The sequence below is a fragment of the Phyllostomus hastatus genome, unplaced genomic scaffold (assembly GCF_019186645.2).
Source record: "Phyllostomus hastatus isolate PE091 unplaced genomic scaffold, TTU_PhHast_1.1 phas_contig_159, whole genome shotgun sequence".
Lineage (NCBI taxonomy): Eukaryota > Metazoa > Chordata > Mammalia > Chiroptera > Phyllostomidae > Phyllostomus > Phyllostomus hastatus.
The window spans coordinates 23,243,822-23,259,547 of record NW_025333640.1 but is presented as its reverse complement, the minus strand read 5'-3'; the positions used below and the strand labels follow the sequence as shown (position 1 = coordinate 23,259,547).

General features: G+C 42.4%; 1 protein-coding gene across 4 annotated transcripts in view; it reads left to right on the top strand.

The window, feature by feature from the left end:
- Window positions 1–15,726, top strand: part of FHIP1A (FHF complex subunit HOOK interacting protein 1A) — a 194,196-nt gene that overhangs the window by 102,445 nt on the left and 76,025 nt on the right. For all 4 annotated transcript variants that reach the window (XM_045831715.1, XM_045831717.1, XM_045831716.1 and 1 more), the window contains one exon: window positions 10,003–10,234. In XM_045831715.1, the coding sequence (XP_045687671.1) occupies window positions 10,130–10,234 (105 nt within the window). In that variant the 5' untranslated portion in view covers window positions 10,003–10,129. The remainder of the gene's footprint in view (window positions 1–10,002; window positions 10,235–15,726) is intronic.

Sequence of the window (15,726 nt, the reverse complement as noted above, 5' to 3'; positions counted from 1 at the left end):
ACCCCCTACTGGGGACCTGGTCTGAAACCTAGGCATGTGCCTTGACTGGGAATCGAACCAGCTACCCTTTGGTTCTCAGGCCAGCAATGAGCCACACCAGCCAGGGCATAAAGGATATTTCTGAGGGGAACATTGGAATCCTTGTCTACTTTTCTTGTTCATCATTTTCTACCTGAAGCACCACCTCTAGGGAGAAATAGTGCCAAATTCCAAAGTTATCTGAAACAAAACTTAATTTTAAACACTGTCTTTGATTCCCCCCGCCCCCCCCTCCTTTTATCCTTTTGCTTTCTCTTTCTTTCCCCTCTGTGCAAAAGACATTGATACACGCATGTTAATTGGGGGGGGGGATTTTTAATTAAAGGAGTCTAGATAGCCTGAAACCATTCCAAGTCTGTGCCAGTCACTCTGGAGGCAAGTGGAGATGAACTGAAGCAGGATATGGGAGAGACGTGATCTACCCAGTTGCCTGTGGAGGCTGATGGATAAATTAATGCCTTCCTCCCCATGAGGACAGCCTCTCTGCAGGCCTGCTTAGGCGCTGGCAGCCATCCAGTCAATAAGCCAGCCTTGCTGTGGCAGAGGAACTGCTTAATATAAGTCATTTCAGCTTTTAGTTTTATTTCTTGGAAAGGCATCACAGTAAGCCTAACTTCTGGACCCACAAGCAGAAATTAGAGCCTTCATTACCCATTGTTAATTGCAAATCACATTTGGTTTTTCTATTGTGGAGTGTCTGAAAAGGCAACAACCAATGATTAGTATTTACAGCTGGGTGCAGAGCTGGGCTTCGGGGTGTGAATGCACATGGGGGTGGGGGAGAGAATGCATGCACCTCCCACTGAGGTACACACTGCTCCATCCCAAGGCGACCTGTCTCTCACCAAGCCCTGTTTCAGAATTCCACAGAATCACACTCGTGGCAAAATGAGGGATCTGGAGCAGTGAGATCTGCTGTTAATGAGAGCAATATTTTAAAAAACAAAGTTTCAGAAACTTATCTACTGGTACAGATGATCTTTGACTTCCAGGGTGAATGTTACCTAGAAACAAGAGGCTTTGTACAAGTAGAAAAGAATCCGATTGAAGAAAAAACCAAATAATTTAAAAAAAATTGTAGTGAGTAGCAGTGAAACCACTCAAGTATAACTACAATAAATTGCAATGCCAGAGGAAATCTTCATAGTGAGCTATATTTACTTTGACTGATTGTGTTTTCTGGAGCATTCCTGAAAAATTATTGAGATCATTGAGGTGCCCTGGAGAGGGTCTTGGGGGAACCCTAGGGTTCCTCAATCACGTCTGGAGAACCGCTGATCTAGACGAAGCTACAGTAATCAAACCAGCATGGTGCCGGCACAAAAAGGCAGACACATAGATCAGTGGAACTGAATAGAGAGCCCAGAAATAAACCCAGGCCTATATGGTCAATTAATCTACAACAAAGGAGGCAAGAATATACATGGGGAAAAGATAGTCTCTTTAGTAAATGGTGTTGGGAAAATTGGACCAGATACATACAAAAAGATGTAACTAGACCACTTCCTTACACCATATACTAAAATAAACTCAAAATGAATTAAGCACTAAGTGTAAGACCAGAAACCATGAATCCCCCAGAGGAAAACATAGTCAGGAAACTCTCTGACGTTGGTTTTAGGAATATCTTTTTGCATATGTCTCCCAGGCAAGGGTAACAGAAGCAAAAATAAGGACGTGGGATTAAATCAAGCTAGAGAGCTTTTGCACAGTGAAGGAAACCATCGACAAATCGAAAGGGCAACAACTGAATGGGAGAAGATATTTGCAGATAATAAACCTGATAAGGGGTTAATATACAAAATATATGTAAAAAACTCATACAATTCAACATAAAAAAAAAGAAACCCAACAATCTGACTTAAAAGTGGGCAGAAGACCTGAATAGACTGAAAAATATTTTGGTAGGAAATTAACTTTCCAAATTCCTAGAGCTATGAACCTCATTAACTGAAGGTAAACTGCATAGATTTAATCCAGTAAGTATTATTTCACAATGTTAAAATAAGCATTCAAGACATGACCCTTAAAAATAACACTGCCGTTCTCCTGAATTCTTTTACACTTTCCTAATGTCATTTTCATTCACATTTGTTCCATTGGAAGTTGAACGCATGTAACTAGAGATGGAGATGCTTTTCCTTTGTGTTTTCTATTAAATGTTTTCATTTTGTGATCACTGTCATTGATTCAGACAGCATATTAAGATACTCCTCTGTCCGTCTTCATGCCCATCAGACTATAACCACTGTGCAGGTCCTTCCTTTGTATTAAGACAAAGGAGAGACTTCAGGTACACTGCAATTGCTACACTTAACTCTGGACTTCAGTACTTTTCTTTTGTTTAGGATTTTTTTCTTTTATTTTGTTAAATTAAAAAGTGTTTTTGCTAAGTAGTACATACTCATGGCACCAAACTCAAAAAGTGAAGGAGAGTGCACGGTGAGAGCGGGTCTCCCTGCCTCCCTTGCGCCGGCCGCCCAGTGTCCCACTGCGGAGGCAGCCACCGCGGCGCTCTTGCTTGAGCATCTTCACGGAGACTGTGCGTCGTACAGCAGCACATTCCTTTCTGCTCCTACACAGTGGCGGCACACTGTACTTGCTGTTCTGCACCTGTCCTGGCAGCCTTTCCATATTGGCACATTTCAGACCTGTGTCCTTGTTTTCATAAAAACTGTGGTGCAGTATTCCTTTATATAGGAGTGCCCTCGTTTATGTAACCAGACCGTCGCTGATGGGCATTTAGGGTGTTCCAGTTGTTCTCTCTCCAAACAGCTCTACCAAGGGCCTCCCTCTACTTGAAGAGGTGCTGGTGGTTAAGAGACTGAGTCTGGGTCCAACCCCAAGATATCAGTGAGACCTTAATGAGACCGGCTCCCTACCTCTCTGTGCCTCAGTTTCCTCACCTGTGGAAGAGGGCACTAAACCTTACAGATTTCAAGAGTTAGTGGTGCAGTGTATTTAGCCTGGGACCTGGCACAGAGAAATGCTCAGTAAGTGTCAACTCCTACTGCTACTCCATGTGCCGTTTTGTACCGTGAAGTGTATTTGTCGGGTAAACGCCCAGCGGTGGTTTTGATGATCAAATTTAGTTTTGTGGGGAGAATACCACTTTACGCCCTCACCCAGGGCACATGAGATGCACCCACTTTTACTTCTGCAGCTCACCCCTTGGCGTGTGGAAGTCTGGACCGTGATTCCACACCACTGAGGCCCGGGTATTGCTGCTCAAGAGGGAGAGATTTCAAGTTGGAATTTTCTCCCCTCCCTGGAAATTTTCAGTGCTTTTAGAAAATCCTGCTTTTTGTTTTTATCCACACGGTGTCTTATCTTGATGATGAACTGATCACAACAATAATATATATGTGCATGGTAAATTAACCAGTAGGTTTTTATTACGTACTTCTAGAATCTGTTACCTAGTCAAAGATGACAAAATGTAGTCTTTTAAGTTACGGAAGGAGAGTTTGTAAGAAGGATTATAATGTTTACTTTACATGTAAGGAAGTCTTATATTATTTTTGTTTATAGAATATAGATGTGAAGCTAGAACTCCCTAGTCTGAGGTTCCCACACCTGAAGGCAGGGTGCCTTTATCAGTGTGCTTGAGCACCGTGGTTTGCTCCCTTTCTGTCTTGTTTATATAGCACACAGTAGGCACCTAAGTCTTCGTGGCCTGTTTCAGAGACTGGGGGGAAGAGAGAGGTGTTACGTGCTAATCGGCATAGGATCATGTCCCAGGAGACCAGGAGTTTGTTGACTTCTAAGCCTGTTACTAAATTATAATAAATGCTAATCATTTTTTACCTCTGACAAGTCACCTTGGGTAGGAGTGGAAGTGCTTAGCCAGCCATGAAATTTGTAAGGCACGGAGGCCTGAACTGATTATTATTCAAGAGCATGATTACTCATAGGCTGGAACCACCCCCAAGCTGCTGAGACAGAACTTTTTGTTATCAGCAAAGTCACAGAAGTCCCACAATGATCTCTTCGGTAATACCTTTAGAATTTGAACTAGCTATTTGCCTCTGTTTGGGGACTCTTCACGGTTTTACCATGAACACTCTGTAAAGTGGCTTTTAAACTTTTTTTGAAGGGGGCAATTATGGGCCTTTTTAGAACTGGCTAAAAACTATAGCCACCTCTCTTGAGAAAAATATGCCCACAATTTATGAGACTTAGGGATGTATGTAGAGTTTTGTTGTTACTTTACTCATTGCACTTCATACGTCTGATGCCATGCACAGATGGAGGCCATTTCCAAAAAGGAGACTTTTTGTGTGGTCATTTCAAAAGGTGATCACATCATCTCGACTGCACTGCAGGCTACAGATCTGAAAATTTTCTCATGGAGGCATTCGGGAGACTGCTGGTAGTAGGCTAATTCTGGTTGGTGTGGGTATAAGACAGGCATCAGACTAAACAGCATGGCTTCCCAAAGGTGCCTACTTTTCCAGAGAAAATGACCAAGCTGTGTGGGTCATGCTACTAAGAATATATTGATTGATTGGATTGTTGGGGGCAGACTTTCCCCAAGAATGATCCAGTGTTCACATTTCAACGAATCTCTCCATATGTATAAGAAACTTTTCCGTTTGGTCACTAATTGGCTGATGTCTCAATGCTTCTATAACTTTGAAAAGCTACAATTTTTACATTCCAAAGCCTCGCCAGCAGGGGCTTAATTTCTTAAATAGCATTAAAAATTAAGTCCCCAAACAAATTTGAGATATGAATTTGAATATTAATTTTAATTTTTCTCTTCCACTTGTTCTGTTTATCAGTCGGTTGCACGGCACTTGGGTCTGACCTAGTTGGCAGCCTGTTCGAGTGAAATTAAGATGTGAAACGTGGTGGAATTATTTCAGGGCATTAAGAGTTTTCCTCAATCTACTATTTTGAAGTATGCATTTATCAAAGCCTGCAACCGTTTGGGATATACGTATTAAGAGACTTTTCTCTGTGCACTCGAACTTCTTGAGAATTTTTCTGTGAACGACCTGGTGACCTACCACTTGGTGGAACAAAACCAGACTCTGCTGCACGGAAATGATGGACAGTGAACAATGAAGGAGCCAGAGTCAAACTCTCAGGCCACTGAGGGAGGACCGGGATGAGGTCCAGGAGAGTCAGGTGCCTGCTTTCTTCTCCACGGCCCAGCGTTGCCATGTGATACGGCAGCGAGAGAGAAAAGGAAACTGGGCCAGAGGATTTGAGCACAAGGAGGATTGAGGTTTAATAGGATCTTATTAGGCTCTAAGTCGAGGTTGTCTGAGGTAGTTTGACCCAAAATGAATTCCCCTCACTGCTATTAGTTATAATTGAGGGCACAAGGTCCCCCTCTTTCAGGAATTCCCAATATTTCAAGAGTCTTCACCCTTAGGTGCAATTTTTCATGATAAGCACTTTTACAGTAATAGACTTTTTATGTGTTTAGTATGAGCCAATTCAGGGCATTTCAGAGTGCATTCTATAACAATGAGATTTCATACTGGCAGTTGTTCAAGAAGCAAATTGGTCAACCATGAATTTGGTTTGTTTGTTTGTTTGTATGTTTCAGATGGTTGATTCCTGTGCTTTGGGTTCCTTAAGTAAAATATGCTTCAACAGAAAAAAAGCAGTCAGATAGAATTCCATTTACAACTAGAATTCTTACAAAGATTTTTCTACAGTGGTCAGCGTCCTTCTTTTATGTTTATCTAATCAGCCCTTCCCCATTAGTATCGCAGTTGTAATACAGTACATAAAATAAAGACTTGAGCTGGGAGAGACCTAAGACATAATCATTTAATCCCAACTACTCACCTAAGTGAGGTCCCAAACCAAGAGCCCCATTATTAACTTAAGGAACCAGAGTCTTGGAGCTTTTTTTTTCCAATTCAAAGCTCAAGTCTCCAGGAGGGAACTTGAAGTTTTCTGACTTCCATAGTTGGAAAACCAGGCTAAAAACTCAGGCTTTCTGCTTTGTCCCCCACTTTAAATCCACTTTAAACTCTGTAACCATTTCCACAGACCAACCAGAGAAATACCAGGTGGGAAGAAGAAGGAAAGGTGGAAAGGGAACCCTCCATGTCTTCCCATCAAGGTCAAAACATCTCGTTTGCTAACTCCCTGTGAAAAGTCTCGGCCTCGCTTCCCGGTTCTCTCGGCCCGCTCTACCTGTCTGCTTCAGTTCACCTTACTTCTCTCGGAACACCATCGGATCCTTTTTTTTAAAAAAAAATCTTCAAATTCTCTTGTTACTGGCTCCTTCCCATTAGGTCTGCAAATATGATTACTTTTTCCTCAACAAAAGTGTTCTCTTTGCTCTGTCTCCCCTTAAGGTGGCCATCCACTTCTGTCCCTTAAGGGACATTTTATAATTTGTTCTTAGAGTATATTACATGGAAACAGATAAAATAATTGAAGGACGGTGTGAGATAATATAGAATTAAATGCCAAAATGTTTACATTGTAAGTTCAGTCTGATAGTGAAAGAGAGATAGTACATTAAAATACAGTCATTCAGGAAAAAATGTAATTTTGACACACAGCTATTCTAAGTATTGTAGTGTGTGAAAGAGGCTAAAATTAGATAATCTGTTTCTTTGGGAGTGAGGCTGAAGGAATTTTTACATTGGGAAGGGGTGTGATCTAGATGACAAGAAGCTCAGCTTTTGTGACCATCTGGTGTATCTTATAGTTCCGTGACATGGAGCATATGCTTATGCTTTTTTCATAGTGAAATGAATGATATCACAGACTTGCCAAATAGGGCAAATAAAAATACATACGGTTTTTACATCCGTTATCTCTGTCTCCACCAATAGACTTTTTCTTTCCTAATTGATGGAAAATGTTTTTATGTATAATATTGTCATGTATAAATTGACTACCAATAATATTTTTGTAAATAATATGGTCGGTTCTCTTTGTAAGTAGCACAGGCAGTTCTGTCTTTTCAGTATAGAATTTGTGCTGTTACAGTAGGCTATTATACGTCTGTTTTGGTAACTCCCCTCTCCCACCCCCACTCCCAGGCCAGAAGACTCAACAACCACACCGCAAAACCACATGCAACCACTGTTGGAAAAGCAGCCCTCTGGGTATTTTTTTGGTGTTCGTGGTTTGTTCGTTTGAAGACAGAAAAAAATTTACTCGTGAGGGCCTGGATGGTTTATAGAGCTCTCTCTTAGGCATGAAATTGGAGTTGAAGTGCATGTGTGTACTTACGGGAAGGGCAGGCTGAGTATGTGCCCAGAGCGGCCAGCATGCCCAGCTTCAGATGCCTGAGGCTGAAGAGGGACCAGGGCAGCAGCGGGGGCGTGTCTAGTAACCCTGTACTCCCGACACAGCCCACATCCTGGTGACTGCTGCGTCTTTCACCGACCCGCAGCTTTTTGCTTAGTTTTGTCCTTCTCTGTTCTTCACTTGGGACTTTTAGCTGTGATCTGAGAGTTAAATAAAAAGGTTGGAATTGAAAAAAAGCCAGAAAAGGAAAAAGTAAAGCCTACTCACAGGCAAAGGCAGAAATATAATGAAAGTCCTGGTACTTGAGGAAATGCATCCTTCAACTCTCTCATAAACATGGTGCTGTCTCTTCCTTTCAGGATTCTGTTGCCCTGGGGACATTGTCTGTGCTTTAATACCCTAATTTGGGAATAAGAGAAGCAGTGGGACTATTCAGCTCTTTGGTGTCTGGGTGTGTTAGGTAGTATTTGCATTTCTAGGATCTTCTGGCTTCGTGTTTTGTTCTCTGATGTGGCCGGCTTGCCCTGCCTGACACACCCGCTTCCTCCACCAGATTTTCTGCAGGTTGTGCTTTCTGGACTCATGACACGTCTAGATTCTTCAGGCATCTGCCTTGAATGCCTGATCAGATAAGCATTGGCTAAGTGCGATGCACTTTTCCCAGAGAAGGTTCAGAGACCATACGGGAATAGGGTCAGGGATTCTAGCCAGGAGAAAGGAGAGTATAGTTTTCTGGAAAGCACACTGGACCGGGAATTGAGAGACTTACATTCTGTTTCCATCAAAATCAACCAGTAAATTTATGACTTAAGCTAAGAAATGTATCTTGTCTGTAATGCAGCCTCACTGCCTGAAAGGCTGCGTATAAAGTCCCTTTGAGAACCAACTTAGAGGATCTTAGAGCGCGGGTGTCTGCTTTGATGTAGAGGTGGTTGGCATACTGCATGTTCCCTGCAAAGCTTTAAAGAACAATCTGAGAATCTTGGAGCTTGAAGGAATCTCTAGGAGTGTTCTACTTTTTCAACCTCTAGGGTAAAGCAAAATATTCTTTTTAAACAAATATTTATTTATTTCTTTAGAGATGGGGGAAGGGAGGAAGAATGAGAGGGAGAGAAACATTGATTGGCTGCCTTCTGTATGTGCCCAGACCAGGGATCGAACCCACAATCTTTCGGCTTGCAGGATAATGCCCAACCAACTAAGCCACACCAGCCAGGACTAAACCAAAATATTCTCATTTTCCTTGTTCGTATCAGCACATCATCTGGACCTGGACATGTGTCACAGAAATATTATTTTTAGGACAACAAGGCAGTTGAAAACAACAACTTTGTATTATTAGAATTATACACTGGGGAACCCACCAATTTAAATAATAAAATGCAGCCACAGAAGATACACACGGCTGTGACCCTGGGGCGCGTCGTGTGTGCAGTCCTCCTCCTGACAGGCCTTCCGCTTTTCATACACCGTAGTCCGAGTTCAGTCTCCTTACAGATGTTTCTTTCTTTAGAATGATGAATTCTTGCAAGTTTTATGTCTGCGTGTCCTAACTATTTTTAAAGATCCTTTCATGGTAAATGGCTGGCCTCCTGCCCCCAGCAGAAGCCTTTGTTTGGAATGTTCCTGAACTATTTTCCAGTGTGCAGTTCCACTCCCCGCAGAGAACTTGCCCCTTAAGTAGAACCTGAGTCATCACCTCGAGCTTTCTTTCTTACACCTCATTGTCTAGTTATTGACCAGCGTTCTCTCTGTAACACCCTTCATATCCATCCGTTGAAAATAGTCGTTTTTGTTTTTCTTTTGGTGCCGCAAGGCTGGAATTTTATCATGGATTTTGTTTTCCAGGGTTTTGATAATTACAGTGTAATTGCTTTGCTCTGATCTCTCTCTAGTCTGTACCCTAGTAAAATTGTACTTTGAATGGTGCCAGTGCGTTAGTGGTGAGATAACAGCGGTCTGCTAGTTCTCTTGTCAGAATGAGCACCGCGTGGCTGGACCGTGTCCACTGTTCCCTGCGTGACCTCAGAATCTTTCCCTCCCTGCCGGGAGTCTTTTGTAGTCTGGCTTTCTTCATGTTTTTTCCACACAGTTCATTTTTCATTTGTGAGTGTGCATTATTTTGTTTCTGATGGATCATTTCTGTCTCTGATTTGTGAGGGCTACTTGGAATTCTATTATTTTCAGAAAATCTAGAAATCTTTTCTCAGTTTGTAGCCACACAATGACTGAGAATGCTTTCAGTTCCATTGTGACAGTCTTTGAATAAAAAAACTCAATAATATTGGACCCAGGGGTCTGAGTGTTGTTTTATAACCACCCCAAATTTCACCAAATCTTGTATTCCTGTCACCATTAACTAATGGTTTTCCTGTTTCTGTATATTTTTAAACTCCACAGACATTGGCATCATTGTTTCTTGCTTGATTATAGAAACTAGATTTGAGTGATTTAGAATTATAGTCTAGGAGGTTGTGGTTGGTGATAGTAGAGAGAATAAACCTTAATTGCTTAATTTATGCATGTAGCTTTGGTAGCATCATTTGTTTATATTTTTAGTAGCAAGGTCAGAGAAAATAGGGAAACCTGTAGATTGAGTAGAAATGTCTATTGTGCATGTATTTTATTCCACGTTGGACTTTGAAAATATCTGTGCCTTGATGTAAATATAGTAGTCAGCCTCCTATTCAGTATGTGACCATAATGAGATGCATTTTTTTGTTTTCATTACAGGTTTTGGAAGGTGACAATGAAATGCGAAGACGTTACATTTCTAATGTGATACTTGAAAGTTAGTGACCGCTTACAAAATTTTCGTGAAAATTAAATATGACTTAGCAGCGCTGATTTATGAAGTTTTATGATGTCATCGGTCGCGACTGAAAGCAAACCCCAGCAGGCCGTGAGCCTGCAGGGGGTTGACCCGGAAACATGCATGATTGTGTTTAAGAACCACTGGGCGCAGGTAACGTATGAGTTCCGCCTTCACTGCTGATCTAGAGGCCTCCGTCACACCGCCCCAGGGTTTCCCACCTCTGTGGCAGGTAACCGGGCTTCCAGAAACAGAGGGAGGAAAACCCCTTCAGACAGGAAGAAAAACAATTCTCTTCTTGCTTTCCTAGAAAAGGTCCCCGGTTCAAAACCACGATTTTCACAAAAGCAATTGGGGAACGTGTGTGTTCCTTAGATGTTTTTTAGAAGAAGAGCAGTTGGCCTTGCAGTGAGTTTGACATCACTTTCAATATACTTGGCCACGTGCGCACCCTCACGCTTCCCCTCCCTGCTGAGTTTTATCTGGAACTTTCACACGCTAACAGTACTGTGTGCTTTAAACAGTTATTGGCTGTTTACCAAGTGCTGTGCTGATTACTTCAAATGCCAAACATCATTTAATCTTTCCATAAACCCACAAGGGAGTTAGTATTAGCATCCTCACTTTACAGTTGAGGGAATGGGAGGTTAAGTAACTTGCTTGAGATTATAGAACTAAAGAGTTTTCAAGCAAGTACTTAGATCTCGGTCCCTTGACCTCTGTAGTCTGCCATCATTTTTCAGGCTGGTGGGCCGGCGTAATTCAAGGAAAGCAGGTGCCAGGTGGTATCTGAATTCATTACAAAACTGGTTATATAAAAGTTTTTTTGATTATTCATTTTGACTTCTCTGTGACTCTTCTCTGATCTGCTTGTATGGATAATTAAGAGTTGAGTGTTCAGAAAATTTACCAGCTCACCCCTTTACTGAGGGAGTTCATGAGTAGTAAAATAAGTAAAATTAGCATTCTTTAGTACTTGTCCAACGTTACACTCCCAGGTGAGCTGGTAGGTGGCTATTTATGTGACAGTTTTTTAATGACTACTCAGTTCCTTCCTGTGGCCGGAAACAGCACATGGGTCAAAGCACTGAGCCTGTAAATCACAGCAATTATACGAGACACGGTTTAGATCAAAAGCAAAATCAGTTCTGCTTCTGGGTCATTTACACCGCATAGCCTCTTGTCAGTGACCAGTGTACAGCTTCCAAAAATTTTTATGCATTTCCCATTCTCTGACTTTTTACCATTAGAATCTTAATGGGCTTTCTCTAGATATCAAGAGCACATCTGCTTCAGCAAAGGGGAGAAGATAATTCAGGAGTTTTCCAGGTAGTGGAGTCATTAATTACCTTTGGCTTTGTAGTTTCATAAGGACTTTAGTGTGCTAGCTCCAAGGTAGGGTGGTAACACCTCAGGGATGTGTCCAACAGACTGTTACGTGTGAAAGAATATTTTAGAGGGCCCATTTCTATCTTTGTTTTTAAATTTTCATGTTTATAGTGCACATAATATATCCGTGTATTAGTGTGCATATACTTTATTAATGTAATTATTTGTCCTCATTTTCTTTAGCTTGTAAGTGTGCACAGCCAGGTGTTTTATACTGAGGACAGTTTCAGCCACAGTCGTTCCATCGGGCTGAAGAAGTCTATCGTTCTAATGTGTGTTCTTTGCTCTGGGCTCCATCTGGTTTATTTGTTCATGTAGAATACCTTTGATTGTAAGCATTCCTGCTGGGGTATCTCTGATGTGATTCATTTAGTATTCTGTACCCCTTTTCAAAGACATAATTTATCACCAGCCTCTTGATTTCATGCAGATGAATCATTTGCCCTTTCAGATACTGTGTGCTGGGCAAGCTTTCTCCAAAGCTATTGGAGTGCTGTTAGGATGTCTTAATTCAGGACGGTGTAAAACTTTTCCACATCGGTGGTGAAAGGGTACATATTGCCTCCAGAATCATATTACTCGTTTCCGTATCCAACAGGAATGACTTCAGCGTTGGCAGACACTTTGGGTTGTCTGAAGCACAGCACCCTCTGTGTGGGGGCAGGAAAATACTGAGTTGAGGGTAAGGAGAACATTGCCAGAGAGAATGGTGTTCAGTGAGTAGACACTTGATGTAAAGTGGGGCCACTCTTGGTCTTGTTGTTTCAGCCATTTATTTAACTTTGGTCAAGGTTCTTACCTCTTTAGCCTTGGCTTTTCCTTTTTAACCAACCTGGAAAATGTCCTCCATTTCTGTATACTTCCAAAGGCTCTGGAGGGCCATTCTGTTACCTTTACGAATAAAAATACTGGTTGAAGAAATCCACGTGGATGTCAACATGGTTATTGTTCAGATTTACTGAGTTCACACCTCAGATGTGTTTCTGCGGGTGTCACAGATGGGCCACAGGAGTGTCTAAGCCTTGCTCCGGGCCTTTAAAGAACATAGGAGTTAATTTGGATGCCAACGTGAGATACCTGGTGATAAAATGAGTAACAATGATCACAGGAGTTAAGTCAAGGGAAAGGACTATTATGGATGGAAATGACCTGTGGAATGGAGGCAGTTAGATTTTGCTGGCATGACTGAGGGAAGAGAAGCCATTGATGACAGACACGTAAAGGGCATTCTAGAGAAGGGTATTAGAAACACATGCTCAGCTTCGGCATTTTTGGATGCTAAAAAAAAACGAGGAAGTTGGAGCAAGGAAGAGATGTGGGACTAAGTGTGAGGCAAGAAATGAGACCTTCAGGGACAGGAGTAGATGCTATTTATTTATTGTCTTGGAGGTTTCGCACATTAGCAGTTTTCCGAGTTGTTCAGGCTGGGGTGGATGAACAGCAGCTGCAGAGGACTGGGAGACGAGCTCATCTGACAAAAAGTCGTCTGACTGGTGTGGCTGCAGCCCTTGGGATCCCCTCAGGCAACCCAGGAAAACCAGCGAGGCTGGTAGGAATGCGGCAAAGACAGAGCTGGTGACAACATGTTGTTTATAGGAGTGATCCATCAGCTGGCAAATGCAACACTTTGCATCCAGAGTGCTTCTGTTTGTTAGTACACTGCAGTACAAATTCAGCATAATTAGCATATATTTGACAGGGTCTGTTCTACTGTTTACTAGTAGCTTCTTTTCCAGACCTTGCATTGCAAAGCACACTTTGTTGGGGCTGGGGAGTATCTGCTTGTCCACCTACAACTTGCATTGTGCCAGGGACAACTAGTTATATAACCAACCATCACCCAAGGTAGGCTGTGATTCAGGGGGGTCTCCAGGGAAGAGTCCTTGAATGGCCCAGCAATGCACTTGAGTTTCCAAACTGTTCCCTGGATTTAGGGACCTCATGACATCCCCAGATCTGTTTCACAGAGGACATTCAGGAATAGCTGCATCCTGGAGCGTGACCCTGGAGCATCCAGGCTGTAGGAAGTGGCCTCTAGCCTGTACTACCTCTCACCTGAGATGCCATCTTGCATTATAAGTTGACAGAGCAATGAATCTAAACCTCAGATCTGTCTGGACCATTCCGTTAGTTGGACATTCCAGTGGCATCCCAGCTACAGGCCAGATGGCACACAGGGTTCTTTATGTCCTGGCCTCTCTCACCTCTCGTCTCTTACTCAGTCTGCGGAAATACAAAATGGCTTGGAGTTCACGGCCACCCTGACTCCTGGGCAGTGGCACCATGCTGTGTCATGCTCCTCTGCCTTGGGCACTTCCTCTTCTTTCTGCCTGGACTATCCCTCCACCTAGTTAATGCCTCTCCTTCCTTACAACTCATCTGGGGCATCATTTCCTCCGGGGAACCTTCCCCGCCCTCCTTTATGCCCCACTCTGCGCTCTAACAGCCTCCCTCCGGAGTGTCTTTCACTGTAGAAGCACCTCATGAGCAGGACCATTTGTAGTTTAACCTACATCTTCAGTACAAGACTATTGTAGGCATATTGTAGATTTCAATACCTTGTTGAACTGAAACACGGGCAAAATGAAATACAACTTCAGAAGAGCTAGGCTACTTAGAAGACAGTTTTGAATGTACAGTAATATTAAAACATTTGCTACCAGTAAGATCTTTGGACTTGTATTTAATAATCAGTGATCTGGAGGAGTGTGTGTGTGTGTGTGTGTGTGTGTGTGTGTGTTTAATTTTTATAGTAGTCTATAAGAACAGTTTGTAGTCTAGTTTACTGGGTTTTTTTAACCTCTTGCCTTTGCTTCTTTGCTTCTGAATGAAAGAAAGAGCAAGAAGTAGGAAGCATTGGTCCACTAGATAATAAACTATTCAACTATATTGCCATGTGAATCAACATGCCCCCCCCACACTAGTTATTCTTAATGGCACAGCTGTACTTTGTGAAGCCTCATGACTTTGCTCTACTCATTCTCTGTCTCCTTTTAAGCATCGAATCAGTATTAGTTATATACTTACAGGTGTCTGCTCTTAGAGCCGGGAGAACAGGGGTGATGGGTTATAAAGAAATCAATTAGAAAAGCGTATTTCTTTGTCTTCCTAGTTAGGCAATAGCCCAGCCTTCTCCTTACCATCCTCCATCTGCAATAATAGGCTGTTACACAATTTTTTTGAGCTAAGAAAATTTCAGAGCTGAAATAGAGTCATGGGGACAGATGAAGAAAAGCTAGTACGTTTGTCAGCCTTTTTGTTCTTTTCGGAGGTGGTGGGGGATGTATGAAACGATCATCTCGATTGGTTAATTAAGTCAAATGTGTTCCCACAGTGCTGTAATGAAGAACAGATCATGTGTTTCAAGTACAGCGTCTTGAGTGTACAGCGTCAAGTAGCCTGACTCTACTAAAAAAAGTGCAGAGAACCCGCAGGCTCTGCGATGTGCACGCCAGTCTGTTCCCCGTGACGCGCAGTCTCCTGCTCTGCTCACCTCGTTCTTTTAGTCTGTGCCTTGTCACAGAGTCACTGACAGGGAGAAATTAAGTCAGGTCTTTCAGAGATGAAAAGTTGAGAAGTGTCAGAGAAGTCTGATTAATCACCGTATCTTAGTAGAGTGATGTTTGCTAACATTTAAAAAATTTGTATCTTTTCTAGCTTTTCAAGTAGCTCTAAACTTGAGAGTAGGAAGCACCGCAGAGCAAACGCTGTACTTCTTCTTCAGAGAGCCCAGGCGTTGACTTGTGCTTCTGTTAGACTCTGCAGCGGCTGAGCACATGGCAATGTCAGCACCTCCCCCGCTGTGTGCTCGGTGGCGTCTGCTTTCGCTGCAGGTGAAGCTGCAGTGTTCTCTGGGGTGTTTTTACATGGATCACTACGCTCAAGCCCTGTCCCTACTACCTACATTGAAAATACATAACTAGCTTAGCATTAGTTTATGGTTTGTTTTATGGGCTGATGTTCCTACCACGTTTCTGTATTGCAGTAATTACTAGACTATCTTTGGTCTCAAGGAGGTAGCCTCTGCTTGATCCTGGTTTATCCCAGGTTTGAACAAGTCTCTGGAGTTCAGACTGGAGCTGACATTAGTCCCTCTGTGCAAGATGACATGTTTTTGTTATCGTATTATAAAAAGAAATGACTTAGTAAGGGTCTTCCATGGGAATAGGTGTTCAAGGAATACCCCATACTGAAAGACATAGCTGTTAAGTAGTGAACAAGGACTGGATGGGAGCTTACTTTTGTTGTAGTTATTT